The 15,584-nt window shown below is 43.3% G+C and overlaps 1 long non-coding RNA gene and 3 gene segments (V, D, J or C); 1 reads left to right on the top strand and 3 right to left on the bottom strand.

Moving 5' to 3' along the window:
* The window catches only part of LOC109683549 (Ig gamma-1 chain C region-like), a 160,790-nt gene that overhangs the window by 17,264 nt on the left and 127,942 nt on the right, over positions 1-15,584 (bottom strand).
* The window catches only part of LOC141421460 (Ig mu chain C region membrane-bound form-like), a 152,417-nt gene that overhangs the window by 83,411 nt on the left and 53,422 nt on the right, over positions 1-15,584 (top strand).
* On the bottom strand, positions 10,044-13,972 carry LOC141421462 (uncharacterized). Its single transcript, XR_012445982.1, has 2 exons — positions 13,692-13,972; positions 10,044-12,621 (listed from the first exon to the last, which is right to left on the bottom strand). It is a non-coding gene; the product is annotated as an uncharacterized lncRNA (long non-coding RNA).
* Positions 15,131-15,584, bottom strand: part of LOC109683548 (Ig gamma chain C region-like) — a 128,668-nt gene continuing 128,214 nt past the window's right edge. The window contains 1 exon segment of the C gene segment in view: positions 15,131-15,572. Within this exon segment, the coding sequence occupies positions 15,250-15,572 (323 nt within the window).

The raw sequence follows: 15,584 nt of genomic DNA, 5'->3' as shown, positions 1-15,584 counted from the left end.
TATCTGCAGAAACTTGGCTAATGCAGTAAGGCCAGTTTGATATCCAAAAACCAGTTAAGGGATCGGGACAGGTCATAGCTCAGTTGTAGAGTGCTTCCTTATCATGTGTGAGGCCATAGATTTGATCCCCAGCAAAGCAGACATAAACAACAACAAAAAACAAAAACAAAAATCCAGCCCCTCCAAATAAATTAATACAACTGACCATGTGTGTAGGCTAATACATAATTATGACCATATGACCATGTGGTCATATCAGTAGATGAGAAAAACGCATCTGATAATATCCAACACCCTTCATCATGGACAATTCAGCAAGCTTTGAGTAGAGGAGAATATCCTCAGATTGACAATGGATATTTACAAAGCCTACAGCTGACATCATAGTTAATATGGGACACAGCATGCTTTCTCCCTAAGACAGAGGATAAAGTGACCTTGTCCCTTTAACACTACTATGCCACAGCATACTGGAAGGTCTAGCTCATGCATTAAGATAAGAAATGGGTTAAAAGAAATACAGATTGGGGAAGAATAATAACGCTCCTTTGTTTTCAGATAACATGATTTCTGTGTACAATATCTCAAAGAACTGACAACTAGCTCATGTAACAAATACACGATTATAGTAATGGGGGTGCTTACCAGGATCCTCACTCAGAGGTTCATCAAGCTGGATGTCCACCACCTTTTCAGGTAGTTTCTGCCCTTGCACTGGCTGGGGCTCCCTAATGGCCATTTGGCCCAGGCCCTCTTCTGAGTGCTCTCCTTGGAGTAGAGCTGGGAACCCAGGAGGAAGTGGCAGTGTCTTGGTCTTCAGAGGGTGGTGTTGCCTGTGTCAGTGGATTGAATCCTATCTCTGAGTATAAAGCAGGAGAGAGTGGGGTGAGCAGGAAGAGAAGTACAAGGAGCCCCCACACATGGTAGGTTCTACCTTAGGAGCCCAAGAAACACAAGACCATTGTTCAGGGTGGGGTTCCCAGAAGTGGTAGGATGGGGTCTGGCTGGACATTGGGTAGGAAGAAGGCCATTATAGTGACCATGAACAGCCTGTCCCAATGTTCCCCTATGGGCATGATGGCCCCATGCTTTCCAGACTTATAGCAGATGTATCCATGCCACGATCTGAGAACTTTGCATCTCAGAAAAACCCCGAGGTTAGGAATCTGGCATGGATGAGGTTATTTACAAAGTGGTTGCCTCATGCTCAGATGCACACGGGCAATGCTGCCCTGCAACCCTGAAGCAGAGATGTTCAGTAAGGGGACACGTGACCCTTGCTGACCCTGACCCATGTCCTGATGACTGCTGTGGAGGAGCAGCACATGTTCAGGTAGCTGAGTTTGGGAGGCAAAGGTTGCTATACACATGTTCCTCCTCAGGGGAAGGGTCAGGGGTTCGGGATTAGGCAGCTGTAGGATCAGAGGGTGGTAAAGTCAGAGGGAAGGTATGACTGGGCTGTCAGACTGCTTGACATGTTGGACAGGGTCCCACAGGGGTCTGGGAATCCCTGGGGTCCTGAAGGAGGTGGCCCTAGGCCCTCTGCCTGATCGTGTTCCTATAGTCAGGGGTTATTGTCTGCTTCAGCTCCACCACTGAGGACGATCCACTTCACCTGCACAACAGTGTGGGTGAGTCAGGCACCGTGGCCATGGGCCCTCTCCCAGTCTGGTGGCTGTGTGGGGTCACTGTGGTGATAGCACGGTGAACAGTGTTGGGGTGGCACGGGGACAGGGGAGAGTATGGGAGACTGTGTGGGGCACTGTGTGGACAGTGTGGTGGAGGTCATCATGGGGACAATGTGGGAATAGAGTGGGGACAGGGTTAGACAGTGTTGAAGACATACGGGAGCAGCTTGGGGACAGCATGGGATAATGTGGGGACACTGTGGGGATACAGTGGGGACAGCATGGTGACTGGGGACAATGTGGTTGAAGTATGGGGACATGGTGTGGGATAGCATGGGGATAGTGTGGGAATAGAGTAGGGACAGGATAGGGATCTGGTGAGGACAGTGTAGGGATAGAATGGGGAACTTCATGGAGTTAGCATAGCAATAGAGTATGGACAGCACGTGGTTCATGCAGACAGCATGGGAACAGTGTACAGAAATTGTAGGGGACAGGTGGGGATGGCTTGGGCAGTGAGGGTACATTGTGGGATAGTCTGTACAGGAGTGACATGGGGACAGCTTGGGAGACAGCATGGGATACTGTGGGGCAGTGTGGGGAGCAGCAGGGGATATTGTGGGGACACTGCAGGGGAGAGCATGTGACAGTGTAGGGACTGTAGGGACAGAATAAAGACAGTGTGTGACATCATGTGACAATGTGGGAGATGGCATTGGACAGTGTAGGGACAGCACTGGGACAGTGTGGAGACAGCACGGGGACAGTGTGGGGACAGCATGGGAGAGTGTGGGGACAGCATGGGACAGTGTGGGGACAGCATGGGGACAGTGAGAACAACGTGGTACAAGGTGAGGGATGGCATGGGTACTTTCAGGACATCAAGTCAGCGTGAGGGCAGCATGGACAGTGGGCATGGATGGAAAGCATTGGGGATGGTGGGGACAGTGTGGACATCATGGAGGCACTGTGCTGAACAGCATAGGGACCAGTGTGGGGACAGTGTGCCCACCTTGAAGAGTGTGACAGTGGCACTGTAGCACACGCTGAGCAGGAAGAGGGTGATGATGTCTTACTGCTCCAGATAAGAATTCAAGCACTATCTTTTTTTAATTGTTTTATTATTCATATGTGCATACAAGGCTTGGGTCATTTCTCCCCCCTGCCTCCACCCCCTCCCTTACCACCCACTCCGCCCCCTCCCTCTCCCCCCATCCCCTCAGTACCTGGCAGAAACTATTTTGCCCTTATCTCTAATTTTGTTGAAGAGAGAGTATAAGCAATATTAGGAAGGAACAAGGGTTTTTGCTGGTTGAGATAAGGATAGCTATACAGGGAGTTGACTCACATTGATTTCCTGTGCGTGTGTGTTACCTTCTAGGTTAATTCTTTTTGATCTAACCTTTTCTCTAGTTCCTAGTCCCCTTCTCCTATTGGCCTCAGTTGTCAGGCACTATCTTGAATAAGAGTTGTGGTAGTGGACATCCTTGTCTTATTCCTGATTTTAGGGAAAATGCTTTCAGTTTTCCCCCGGTCAGTATAATGTTCCCTATAAGTCTGTTGGATACTGTCTTTTTTTTTTTTTGTGGGACTGGGGTTTGAACTCAGGGTTTGCACATGTAAAGCAGGCACTCTACCACTTGAGCCATACCTTCAGTCCATTTTGCTCTGGTTATTTTGGAGATGGGGGGTGTCATGAACTGCTTGCCTGGTTGGCCTTGATCCATGATCCTCTCGATTTCAGCCTCCCAAGTAGCTAGGATTACAGGTTGGATGTAGTCTTTATTGTGTTGAGGTCTGAACATTCTATTCCTAGTTTCTTCTGGGTTTGTATCTTGAAGAGATGTTGGATTTTTGTCAACTACTTTCTGCATCTATTGAGATGATTATGTGAGTCATATCTTTATTTACGTGCTGTTTTATGTTTATTGATTTACATATGTTGAACCATCTTTTCATTCCCAGAAGGAGGCCAATTTGCTCATGGTGTATGATCTTCTGAATGCTATGTCTAAATAAGTTTGCAATTAAGTTCATTGATGATGTTTGCATCTAGGTTCATCTAGAAAATTGTCCTACAGTCTTGTCATTGCTTTATTTTATTATGTTTTATTTTCCAGATAATACTGGCTTTGTAAAATGAGTTTGGAAGTGTGGAAGTGTTGCTTCCCATTTTATGTTGTGGAATAGTTTGAGGTGCACTGGTCTTCGTTCTTCATGAAAGGTCTAGTAGAATTCAGCTGTGTACCCATTTGGTCCTGAACTTTTCTTTGTTGGAAGTTTTTTTTTTTTGAAAAGTCACTGTTTTAATCCCATTGTTCCTTCCTGATCTATTTAACTTATATATCTTCTTGGTTCAATTTTTTCAGGTTATGTGTCTAGAAGTATTTAAATATCTTTTAGATTTACCAGTTTATTGAGTGCAAGTTTTCATAGTATTCCTCAATGATCCTCTGGGTTTCAGTGCTTCTTGTTGTAATATCATAACAAGTAGTTTTTATCTCTAATTTTACTATTATGTGTTTTCTCTTTCTTTCTGTTGGTTAGTTTGGCTAATGGCTTGTCATTCTTGTTTATCCTTTCAAAGAGTCAACTGTGTGTTTTGTTGATGGTTAGTTTCTGTTTAATTAATTTCAGCTCTAATATTTATTATTTCTTTCTTTCTACTGATGCAGTGATCATTCTCACTTCTCTAAGACCTTGAGTGCGCCATTAGGTTATTTATTTACAGTCTCTCTGATTTTTCAATGAGGTGCTCATAATTATAAACTTTCTTATTAGAACCCAAAGATTCTGGAAATTTGATTCGAGGTAATTTTTCATTTCCCTTTACTTCTTTGATGACTCACTGAGCATTCAAATGGCTATTATTCAGTTTCCACATGTTTTATATCTTCCGTGGCTTGTCTTGCTGTTGATTTTTAGTTTCATTACATGTGGTCTGATAAAATACAGGAATTTATGTCAACTTTTGTATTTGTTAAGATTTGCTTTGTATCCTAAAGTATGATTCATTTTGAAAAAGTTCCATGTCTTCTCTGTATGTGTATCCTGTGGTTGTTGAGTGGTATATTCTATACATGTCTGCTAAGTCCATTTGATCTGTAATGACATTGAATTCTGAGGTTTCTTTGTTGATTTTTCTTGTGGATGACCTACGCATTGGTTAGAGTGGAGTATTGAAACCACACACTATTATTGTGTTAGGGTCTGTATGTGTCTTTATGTCCAGTGTTTGTTGAATGAAATTTGGTACAATTATTGTCAGTATACATGTTTATCCTCATTATATACTCTTTTTAATTTTTTATTAAGATATATTCATTGTACAGGGCGGATTCATCATGACAATTCCAAATGTTAGGTACTCTTGATGTATTGTTCACTTTATCAATATGAAGTAACCTTTGTTGCTTACAATTAATTTTGTTTGGAGCTCTGCTTTGTCAAATATGAGTGTAGCCAATGCCTTCTTGCTTTCAGGTTCCATTGTATAAAGTTTCTTTTTCTAGCCTTTCAATTTCAGGTTGAGTTTGTTTTGTCCAGTGATGTGTATTTCTTGTAGGCAAAAAACAGTTGGGTCTTTTTAAAAAAAAAATCCAACCCCCAGTCTGTGTCTTTTAATTAGAGAATGAACCAATTAACATCGTGAGTTATTATTGAAAGGTATGTAGCAATTCCTGTTATTTTGTTGTTTTTGTAATGCTGGAATCTTTTCAAACCCCTTTCTCTAATCTTATGGCTTTGTTTCTCCTATTCTCTGTATGGGAATTTTTAGTATCTTCTGCAGTACTGGCTTAATTGTCATAAATTACTTCAGTTTTTGTTTATCATGGAAGATTTTTATATATCCCTATGTCATGAAGGATAGCTTTGCTATCTAGTCATTTGCTATTCAGTAATCTAGGTTGGCAACTATTTTCTTTCAGGGCTCAAAATACATCATTCCATGCCCTCTTGACTTTTAAAGTTTCTGTTGAGATATCTGCTGTTATTCTGACAGATTTGCCTTAAATGTGATGTAGCACTTCTCTCTTGCAGCTTTCACTATTCTTTCCTTGTTTTGTGTACTTAATGTTTTAATTATGGTATGATGTTGAGAGGTTCTTTTCTTATCTTGACTGTTTAGTGTTCTAAAGGCCTCCTCTATCTGGATGACCATCTCTTTTCCTAGATTTGGGAAATTTTCTAATATTATTTTGTTCAATATATTTCATGTGCTTTTAACTTATAGCTCCTCTTCTTCTATGCCCCTTATTCTTTTTTTAAAAAAGTTATTTGCATATAATAGTTATGCTAGGGGATACATTGTGATATTTACATATGTGCTTACAATATATCTTAGTTAAGGTTTACCTCCTTCATCGTTCTTGCTCTTTCCCTCTCCCCCTTCTTAGAACAATTTCAGTGGGTTTCATTCTTCTGTTTTCATATATGAATATAAAAAATTCCACGACATTCATTCTCATGAATTCCTAATGCCAACCCTCCCCCACTGATATCCTCCCATGGAAAAGACCTATTCTACCTTTCTGCCCTTCATTTTTTAAGCATATATTGGTGGTCCAAGGAGGGTTTGCCTTGGTACTTTGTGCCTGTATGTATCATGCTTTAATCAAACTAACCACTCTCTCTATCACCATGCTCCCCTAATTTTCAACAGCTTACAAACAGTGCATTAAATTATATTCATATATAGACAGACTGTTCCAATATTTTTCATTCTTTATCAATTTCTTTCCTTGTTCCACCTCTTGTAGTCCCCTCAGATAGAATCACTAATACAATTTTGTTCTCTCTCATTATATGTTTGTATGAATATATATGATCATATATGTATCTATATGTACATTTAACTTACAGATCTAGCTTCCACATATGAGGGAAATCATGTGACTTTTGACTATTTGAGCCTGGCTTACCTTGCTTAACAAGAAATTCTCCAGTTCCAGCATAGTTTCATTTTTCTTTATGGCTAAATACAACTCCATTGTGTACATACACAACATTTTTTAATCCATTCATCAGTTGTGGGACATCTGGACTGTTTCCAAGGTTTGTGTGCCCCTGATTCTTAAGCTTCATTCAAAATGGTTTTCTATATTCTCTTTGTAATTTATACTTTTTATTATTGTTTGAATGTTCTAATTCATTTACCTTGTCTGCACCCCTGGTATTCGATCTTCCACAGTCTCTTTATTGAGATGCTCTTTCATATCCTAATTGCCTTCCTTATATTATTCAACTGTCATTTGTATTCTCTTTGAATTCATTTAAGCATTTATTCATACTCATATCCTCTTCAATTTTGCTGAATTCTTTTGATTTTTTGTGGTGCTGGGGCTTGAACGCAGGGTCTACATATTGAGCCATCTCAACAGCCCTTTTTTTGTGATGGATTTTTTTTGAGATAGGGTCTCATGAACTATTTGCTTGTGTTGGCTTCAAACTGTGATCCTACTGATCTCTGCCTCCTAAATAGCTAGGATTATAGACGAGAGCCACCAGCACCTGGCCTTGCTGACATTCTTATAACCATTCTTTTGAATTCTTTAGGATTTCATTTACTTCACTGTCATTAGAATTATTGACTTGGAGAAGTGATGTTGGTTTGTTTGTTCACAGTTTTATGTTTGTGCAAGGGATTTATGAATCTCCAAGTCAGTGGAGACGTTAATCTCCTGTGTTCTCTCAGTTAGTATGTTTGCAATGGGATGGAAGACTGGCTAGTAGCATGATTGAGGTACAGTTTCTTACCAGTGGACTGGGTGTGTAGCTCAGTAACTGAACATTCACCCAACATGCTCAAAGCCCTGGGTCTGACCCTCAGTACAATTCAGAGAGAAGTAAATGAGGTTCAGAAGCAACTGCAATAGATAATACACCAATTATGGAAATGCTATAACAAGAATAATCACCCTTTTGTCATTCTGCCATTGTTTTTTGGATGTGCTATGGCTTTAATATTTGTTGTCTCCTAAAGGCTCATGTGTTAAAGGCTAAGATTCCTAGTGTGGCACTATGGGAAGTGGTGGAAACTTTAAGAGGCAGGACCCAGTAGGAGGGATTCTGGTTATGGGGATCCCAGTTCCTTCCTTTTTTTTCTCTTTTGCATCATGCTAGGAAGTGAATCAATGATTTTGCTATTTCACATGCTTGACCATGATATGCTGCTCTCTTCCCCACACCAGAGGACTGAATGTGATGAATATACCAGATCATGAATCGAAACCTCCAGAATGCTGGATCAAAATAAACTTTCTCTCATTACAAGTTAATCTGCCCAGGTATTTGTAAGAGTAACACAAAGCCAATTAACACAGGATGTAACAACCATCTGGGTATGTTATTCACTGTATCTTGAAAATTTCCTTTTGTTCCTGAGTTGTCTGTAGTTCCTGCTTGTTTTTCAAGTCAGAAGATTTCCTCAAATGCCTGTTTATGCTGCCTCTCACTTAACTTTTTTTTTGTGTGTGTCTGTGTGAGACTCAGGATTTCATGCTTGCAAAGCAGGTGACTTATTGCTTCAGCCACACCTCCAGTACATGTTTTTGCTCTGGTTATTTTGAAGATGGAGGATTTGTGAGCTATTTGCCTGGGCTGTCCTTGAATTGTGATCCTCCTAATCTCAGTCTCCCAAGTAGTTAGAATAACAGGTGTGAGCCATTAGGTGCTCAGTCACTTGCTTAATTTTAGTGATGGAGCACCTCTAAGGTGTGTATGGATGCTGTGTCAGTGGGTGGAAATGCTGTCCAGTTGATTCAATGTGTGTGATCATGTGTAATTCCACAATTTTATTGTTAAATCCCCATACTTAGCATCTGTAGGTACTTTTTCTTTGAGGGGGGAGTTGATCACTTTACTGAGAAAGGCATACTCTGACCTTCTCAGTAGGAGATATTATCATGTTTCAGGTGCTGGGAGTCAGGGAGCAGGGGGACCGTGGCTCTTGTTTTACTCTGCATTCTCATAACCTTCCTGTCCTCCCAACCTCTACTGAACTCTCTTGAATCCTGGTGTTTCAAAAGACCCTCTCAATAGTCAATCTCCATCATATTCCAGGATGTACAAGGATGGTGGTGTCTCCATTACTAGTTGTAAATTCTTTCAAGCAGGTTTTTAAAAAACGTTTTTCCCTTACTTTGGACTTAGAGGTACTTGATAGTTCCCTGTCAGGAAGTTGCCTGTACTTTTCTCACTCCTATTATCTTTGCAGGTAAGTCTTAGTGACTAGCTCTCTTGAGCTTAATCAGTCATGGAGCCCTTGCCAGTTGCTTTCTGCAGAATGACATCGTTGTTTATACCTTTATGTTGTCTACTATCCCCTCTGCTCTTAAGAGCAATTTTCTTTTTTCCCTTTTCTTTGCTTTCAAAATTATCTTATATTACTTCTTCTTTAGCATCTTTTTCTTTGATTCTTTTGAACAGTTTTTCTCCCTGTTGTTTTGATTGATGGGGTTTTTAAAATTTTTAATTATTTATTTTTGCTTTGTCCTTTCCAGACAAGGGCCAGTCTGGATTTGTGGTCTTCCTGCCTCAGCTTTTCAAGTACATGGATTGTAGATGTGAGCACCACACCCAGTGTTCAATGTTTAATTTTAAGTCATCTCTTATTTCTCCCTCTCTTTTCACCCTCAGCTTTATTCTCTTTTATCTTCAGTTAGATAAATTTTTCTTATATTTTTTCTGTCCCTATTCCCCCTTCTACATTCATTAGTTTTTGTCATTATTTTTGGTTTGTTTGTTGGGCTGTTGTTTCTTGTTGCATTTTACTATGTTTACTTCCCATTTCAGGCTAGTATGATTTTTTAAATCTCTCTCTATCTCTCTCTCTTCCATCATCATCATCATCATCATCATCATCATCATCATCATTATCATCATCACTTGTTCCCTTTATTGTAGTCTCCCGTTTATATATCTTCCTTCCATTTTTCTTGCATTATTCACTAGTATTATTCCTCTTATTTTCTTTCCTTTCCTACATTTAGTAACTAGTATCTTCTAAGTTCATATACTAGTGTCTTTGTGTGGGACTTCAGTACCCCACTCTCACCAATAAATACATAGGTCATTCTGACAAAAAAAAGTCAATAAGAAAACTTCAGAATTAAGTTACATTATACATCATATGGATTTAACATACATGTACAGAATATTCAGGACATCGATATGCAGAAGATTAAAACTAGATCCCTAGCACTCATCCTGCACAAAGTCAACTCAAAATGGATTAAATTTTAGGCTTAATGTAAAGCTTAGAATTTGAAACCACTATAGGCAAATATAGCCAATATATAGGTGTAGCAGGACTCTCTATGTAGGACTCCAATAGCTCAGTAAGTAAGAGTAAACACTGACAAGTTGGATTGTATCAAATTACAAGTGTTCTGCATAAGAAAGGAACAATCAACAGTGTTTGTCAGTTATTTATTTTATAGGGGATTAAATCCAGAACATATAAAGAACTCAAAAAGTTAAACTAACATAACAAATAATCCAATCAATAAATGGACAAATGAATGGAACATCTCTTTTTCAAATGAAGAAGTACAAATGGTTAATAAATACATGAAAAATGTTCAGCTTTCTTTGCCATCATAGAAGTATAAATAACAACTACACTGAGATTCTATTTCACCCATTAGAATGACTATCATTATGAAAACAAATAAGATCAAATGCTGGCGAGGCTGTAGGGAAAATGCTGGTAGGAAATAAATTCACTGCTGGTAGAATGTAAATTAGTTCAGGCACTAGAGAAATCAGCATAGAGTTTCCTCAAAAAATTAAAAATACATCCTGTAAGATCCAGCCATACCACATTCAATGTTTTTGTGGCAACATTCACAATAGTTCATTTATACAGTGAACCTAGGTGCCCATCAACTGGTGAGTGGATAATGAAAATGTGGCACACATAAGTAGTGGAGTTTTACTTAGCCATTAAGAAGAGTGAAATTATGTCATTTGCTGGAAAACGGATGGAACTGGAGCCTATCATGTTAAATGAACTAAACCATGCCACAAGGACAAATATCACGTTTTCTCTCATTTGTGAAAATTAGGAAGGAAAAAAATAAAAACAAAGTCACAAAACAGGAAACTACTGTCAAAGTAGAACGGAAAAAGAAAAAGGGGTATCTTGAGGGGAATAAGAGGGAAGGATGGAGGGGTAAATATGATCTAAGTATATGCATATATGGAAATGTCTCAGTGAAATGGTTTACTTTGTATAATTAATATACACCAATAAGAAATTAAAAAAGGAATAAAAAGAAGGTGATTTCTACATTTTTAAAAAAGATTACTTGCCTCTAATATTATAAATGTAAAGCTTAATGTCAACAAAATACTATTAAATTGAATGAAACAATGTATAAAGAGAATTAGATCTTGTGGATTTTATTCCACATATTGGTTAACTTCATGTTTCAGTTGAGTTCATTCTCTTTCTCTCATTGGTTCTGCTTATCTGCAGAAACTTGGCTAGTTTGATTTTCAAAAATCAGTTAAGGGACTGGGACAGGCCATAGCTCAGTTGTGATGTGTTTGGTTAGCATGTGTGAGGCCCTAGGTTTGATCCCCAGCAGTGCAAATATAAATAACAAACAAGGATGAAAACCCATCCCTCCAAGCAGTTAATACAATTCACCACATGTATAGGCCAAAAGGTAATAATCAATGTGGTCATAACAATAGATGAGGAAAATGCATCTGTTAAGATTCAACACCATTTATCATGGAAAATTCAGCAAGCTTTGAGTAGAGAATACCCTCAAATTGACAATGGACATTTACAAAGCCTTACAGCTGACATCATAGTTAATATGGGACACAGCATGCTTTCTCCCTAAGGTCAGGGACAAAATGACCTTGCTCCTTTAACACTACTACTATTCCACAGCATACTGGAAGGTCTAGGACATGCATGAAGAAAGGAAAATGGGATAAAAGGAATATAGATTGAGGAACAATTCTAATACTCCTTTGTTCTCAGACAACATGATTTTTATGTATAATATCCCAAACAGTTGGCAACTATCTCATGTAACAAATATATGGTTATAATAATGGGTCTGCTTACAGGACCCTCCCCCAGAGGTCTACCAGGTGGATGCCTACCACCTCCTCAGGTGTCTCTGCCCTGGCACCAGCTGGGGACCCCTTGCTGGCCATGTGGCACAGGCCCTCTTCTGAGTGCTGTCCCTGGAGTAGAGCTGGGAACCTGGGGGGAGGTGGCAGAGCCCTGGTCATCAGAAGGTGGGGTGAGCCCCCACACATGGTAGATTCTGTCCCAGGAGCCCAAGAAACGGAAGCCCTTTGTTCAAGCAAGGGTTTCAGAAGTGCCATGATGAGGCCTGGTTAGATATGGGGTGGGGCGAATGTCATCAGAGAAACCATTAGCAGCCTGTCTGAAGCCCCTTTTGGGCATGATGGTCCTTTGCTTTCCGGGCTTGTGGCAAACAGTTTCACACCTACATCTGAAAACTTGAATTTCTCTCAGAAAAACCCTGAGGTCAGTAGGCTGGCAGTAATGAGCTTGTCTACAAGGAAGTTGTTTCCTGCCCGTGTAGATATGGTCAGTGCTGGCTTCCACCTCCAGGTTGGGTGCTCTGCAGCCCTGAGGGCAGAGATGTCCCACATGACCTCTGCTGGCCTTGGCCAGTGTCCTTGCAGCTGCTGTGGAGGGGTGGCACATGTCCAGGTAGCTGAGATTGGGAGGCAGAGATTGCTGTCTGCATTTTTCTCCACAGGGGGACAGGTCAGGGGCTCAAGGTCAGAGCACCATAGGGTTAGAGGATGGTGAGGTCAGACGGTAGATGTGGCCTGGCTGTGAAGCTGCCTGACATGATGGAAAGGGCCCTATGGGGGCCTGGGAAGACCTGGGACCTTGATAGATGTGGCTCTAGGCCCCCTGCCCAATCACGTTCCTGTAGTCGGGGACCATTGTCTGCTTTAGCTCCATCATCGAGGAGAAGATCCACTTCACCTGCAGGATGAAGTGGGTGAGCCAGGCACAGTGGACACAGGACCACCATCTCCCATCCTGTACAGGAGAATGAGGGACAGTGGGAGGCAGTGTAGGGACAGTGTGGGAACAGATTGTGGTAGAGCACAGGGGAGAGCATGGGAACAATGAGGGGGCACTGTGGGGACATGATGGGGGACAGTTTGGGAACAGCGTAGGGGACAGCATGGGGGATAGTGTGGTGATGGTGTGGGTGCAGTGTGGGAATAGCATTGGGACACTGTGGATGGGGCATGCAGACTGCAGGGGGCAGTTGGGAACACTGTGGAAGACATCAAGGGGTAGACATTGTAGTGATACAGCAGGGCAGCATGATGGCTGGGGACAATGTGATTGCAGTATGGGGACATGGTGTGGGAATAGAGTAAGGACAGGATGGGGACTGGGTGAGGACAGTGTAGTGATAGAGTGAGGAAAGGATAGGCCAGGGGTGAGAACAGTGTGGGGATAGACTGGGGACCAGCATGGAGTTAGTGCGGCAAAACAGTGTGGACAGCACGTGGTTCATGGGCACAGCCATGGGAACAGTGTACAGAAAGTGTGGGTGACAATTGGGGACAGGTGGGACAATGTGGGCAGTGAGGGTACATTGTGGGATAGTCTGTGTAGGAGTGATGTGGGGACAGCCTGGGAGATAGCATGGGACACTGTGGAGCAGTGTGGGGAGCAGCAGGGGATATTGTGGGGACACTGCAGTGGAAAGCATGTGACAGAATAAAGGCTGTGTGACATCATGTGACAATGTGGGGGATGGCATTTGACAGTGTAGGGACAGCACTAGGACAGTGTGGGGACAGCATGGGAGAGTGTGGGGACAGCATGGGACAGTGTGGGGACAGCATGGGGACAGTGAGAACAACGTGGTACAAGGTGAGGGATGGCATGGGTACTTTCAGGACATCAAGTCAGCGTGAGGGCAGCATGGACAGTGGGCATGGATGGAAAGCATTGGGGATGGTGGGGACAGTGTGGACATCATGGAGGCACTGTGCTGAACAGCATAGGGACCAGTGTGGGGACAGTGTGCCCACCTTGAAGAGTGTGACAGTGGCACTGTAGCACACACTGAGCAGGAAGAGGGTGATGAAGATGGTGATGGTCGTCCATAGTCCGTCCAGCTCCCCGTCCTGGGCCTCGGCACAGGTCTCGTACAGGTCTATCTCTGGACAGGGAGAGGGTGGTCAGTGTGTGAGGTGAGGGCTGGGTAAGGTAAGGGGGTCTGGCAGGAGGCCCAGTAGGAAAGGCAAGCTGGGTTCAGTCAGCAGCACCCTCCTGGGGGCCAGCTCCCCTGGCTTCCCACCCTGGACATCAGCCTCAGTTCCCCCAAGTGCTTCAGCTCAGGTGTCAGGCTTGGCCAGACTGTCTGACCCTACATGTTGGCTGGGAACATGCAGGACCTCCGCCCTGTGTCAGGGGCAGTGACATCTGTAGGCAGTGGTTTTGCAGCCTACGTGGCCCTATGCTTGTCCCCTTCTCACCGGGCCTAGGGTCCCAGAGGCATTGTAGAGTGTGTAACTAGTAATGCCTGGGCTACAGGGAAATTAGGACTGGGGGGGGGGAACCTGGCCACATAGAGATGGGGTGTATCCTCCGTGTGTGGGGTGGAAACTTGGGCCTGAGGATGGAGGGTCAGTGTGGGTCGGGGGGATGAGTGTGTGTTGGGGGAGGGGTACAGATGCCCCTTGTAAGAGGAGAGCTGGTTCTGTGTGAGTCGGCCAGCATGTGGAGGAGCGTGAGTGTGAGCCTGTGTCCATGCCAGTGTTTGGTAACAGGACACCTGTCACCTGTCACTTGGGTCTGGTGCTGTGCAGTTTGCCCATATGAATTCTCAGTGTTGTGGCATGTGTACATGTATGAGTGCACAAGTTTATTTGTGCAAGTGCCCCATTGTCTGGGTGATACCCAGCAAGCTTGTTCTATTGGATCTGGGCTCAGTGTCCACTTGGGTATCAAGACAGTCCCTTCCCTGGGGCAGACAGGCTGGCTGCTGCAGCCCCTTTGGGGTTAGTGTCCATATGGTGGACAGTCCTGGTCTCATGAAGAGTGAGGTGGAGGAGAGGAGCCTGGTCTGAGTTCAGGGGCCTGGAGGGGCTGTCTCTGCACCCACAGCCAGTTTGGCCTCCACAGTGCACAGAGAAAGCCCCTTGGATGTGAACTAGGGATGAAATCAGAGTGACAGAGGAGGGTCTTGTTATTCTTGTGCTCCTTCCCTTGGGGGCTCCCTAAGGGTGACTGCAGGCCCAGAGTCACTGTGGGCTAGGAGGTGAGCCTGGGAGAGGGGTGCCTTGGGCCATGTCCCCTCCACTTGAGGACCAACTCCCTGGCCAGGCCCTGCCCTGTATAGCAGGGAAGACCCATATGCTCTGTGTCTGATTGAGCAAACCCCACTCTCTGTCCCTAATAAAGACAGCTTAGGCATCTGGCCCAGGCATGCAGTGAACTTTCTTCCTCAGAAAGAACCATAACAGTGTTGCAGAGTCCCAGGGCAGTGCTGGGTGCTTTATTTAAATGGGATGGGGTGGTTATGTGTCAGTGTCCGTGGAGAACCCGAAAGCCCACTGGGTAGCAAGGGCTCGCCTGGTGCACTGCTCATTTACCCGGAGATGGAGAGAAGGTCTTCTGAGTGATGTGGTTGTGTAAAGTTTCGTGCATCACAGAGCAGGTGAAACTGTTTCCAGTCTGCCATCTGTCCTTGTCCACTGTGAGCTTGCTGTAGAGGAAGTAGGTCCCGTCAGAGTCCAGGACAGGTTGGGTGTTCTTGTAGTTCTCCTCTAGCTTCCCTTTACTCTCCCACTCCACAGAGATGTCTGGTGGGTAGAAGCCAATGACCATGCAAGTCAAACTGACTTTGCTGTTTTTCAGTTCTTCCTGAGGTGGAGGCAAGGTGTACACTTGTGGCTCTCGGGGTTGCCCTGTGGAAGAGA

This window comes from Castor canadensis, chromosome 3, assembly GCF_047511655.1.
Source record: "Castor canadensis chromosome 3, mCasCan1.hap1v2, whole genome shotgun sequence".
NCBI lineage: Eukaryota > Metazoa > Chordata > Mammalia > Rodentia > Castoridae > Castor > Castor canadensis.
This window is presented reverse-complemented; position numbering and strand designations above follow the sequence as displayed.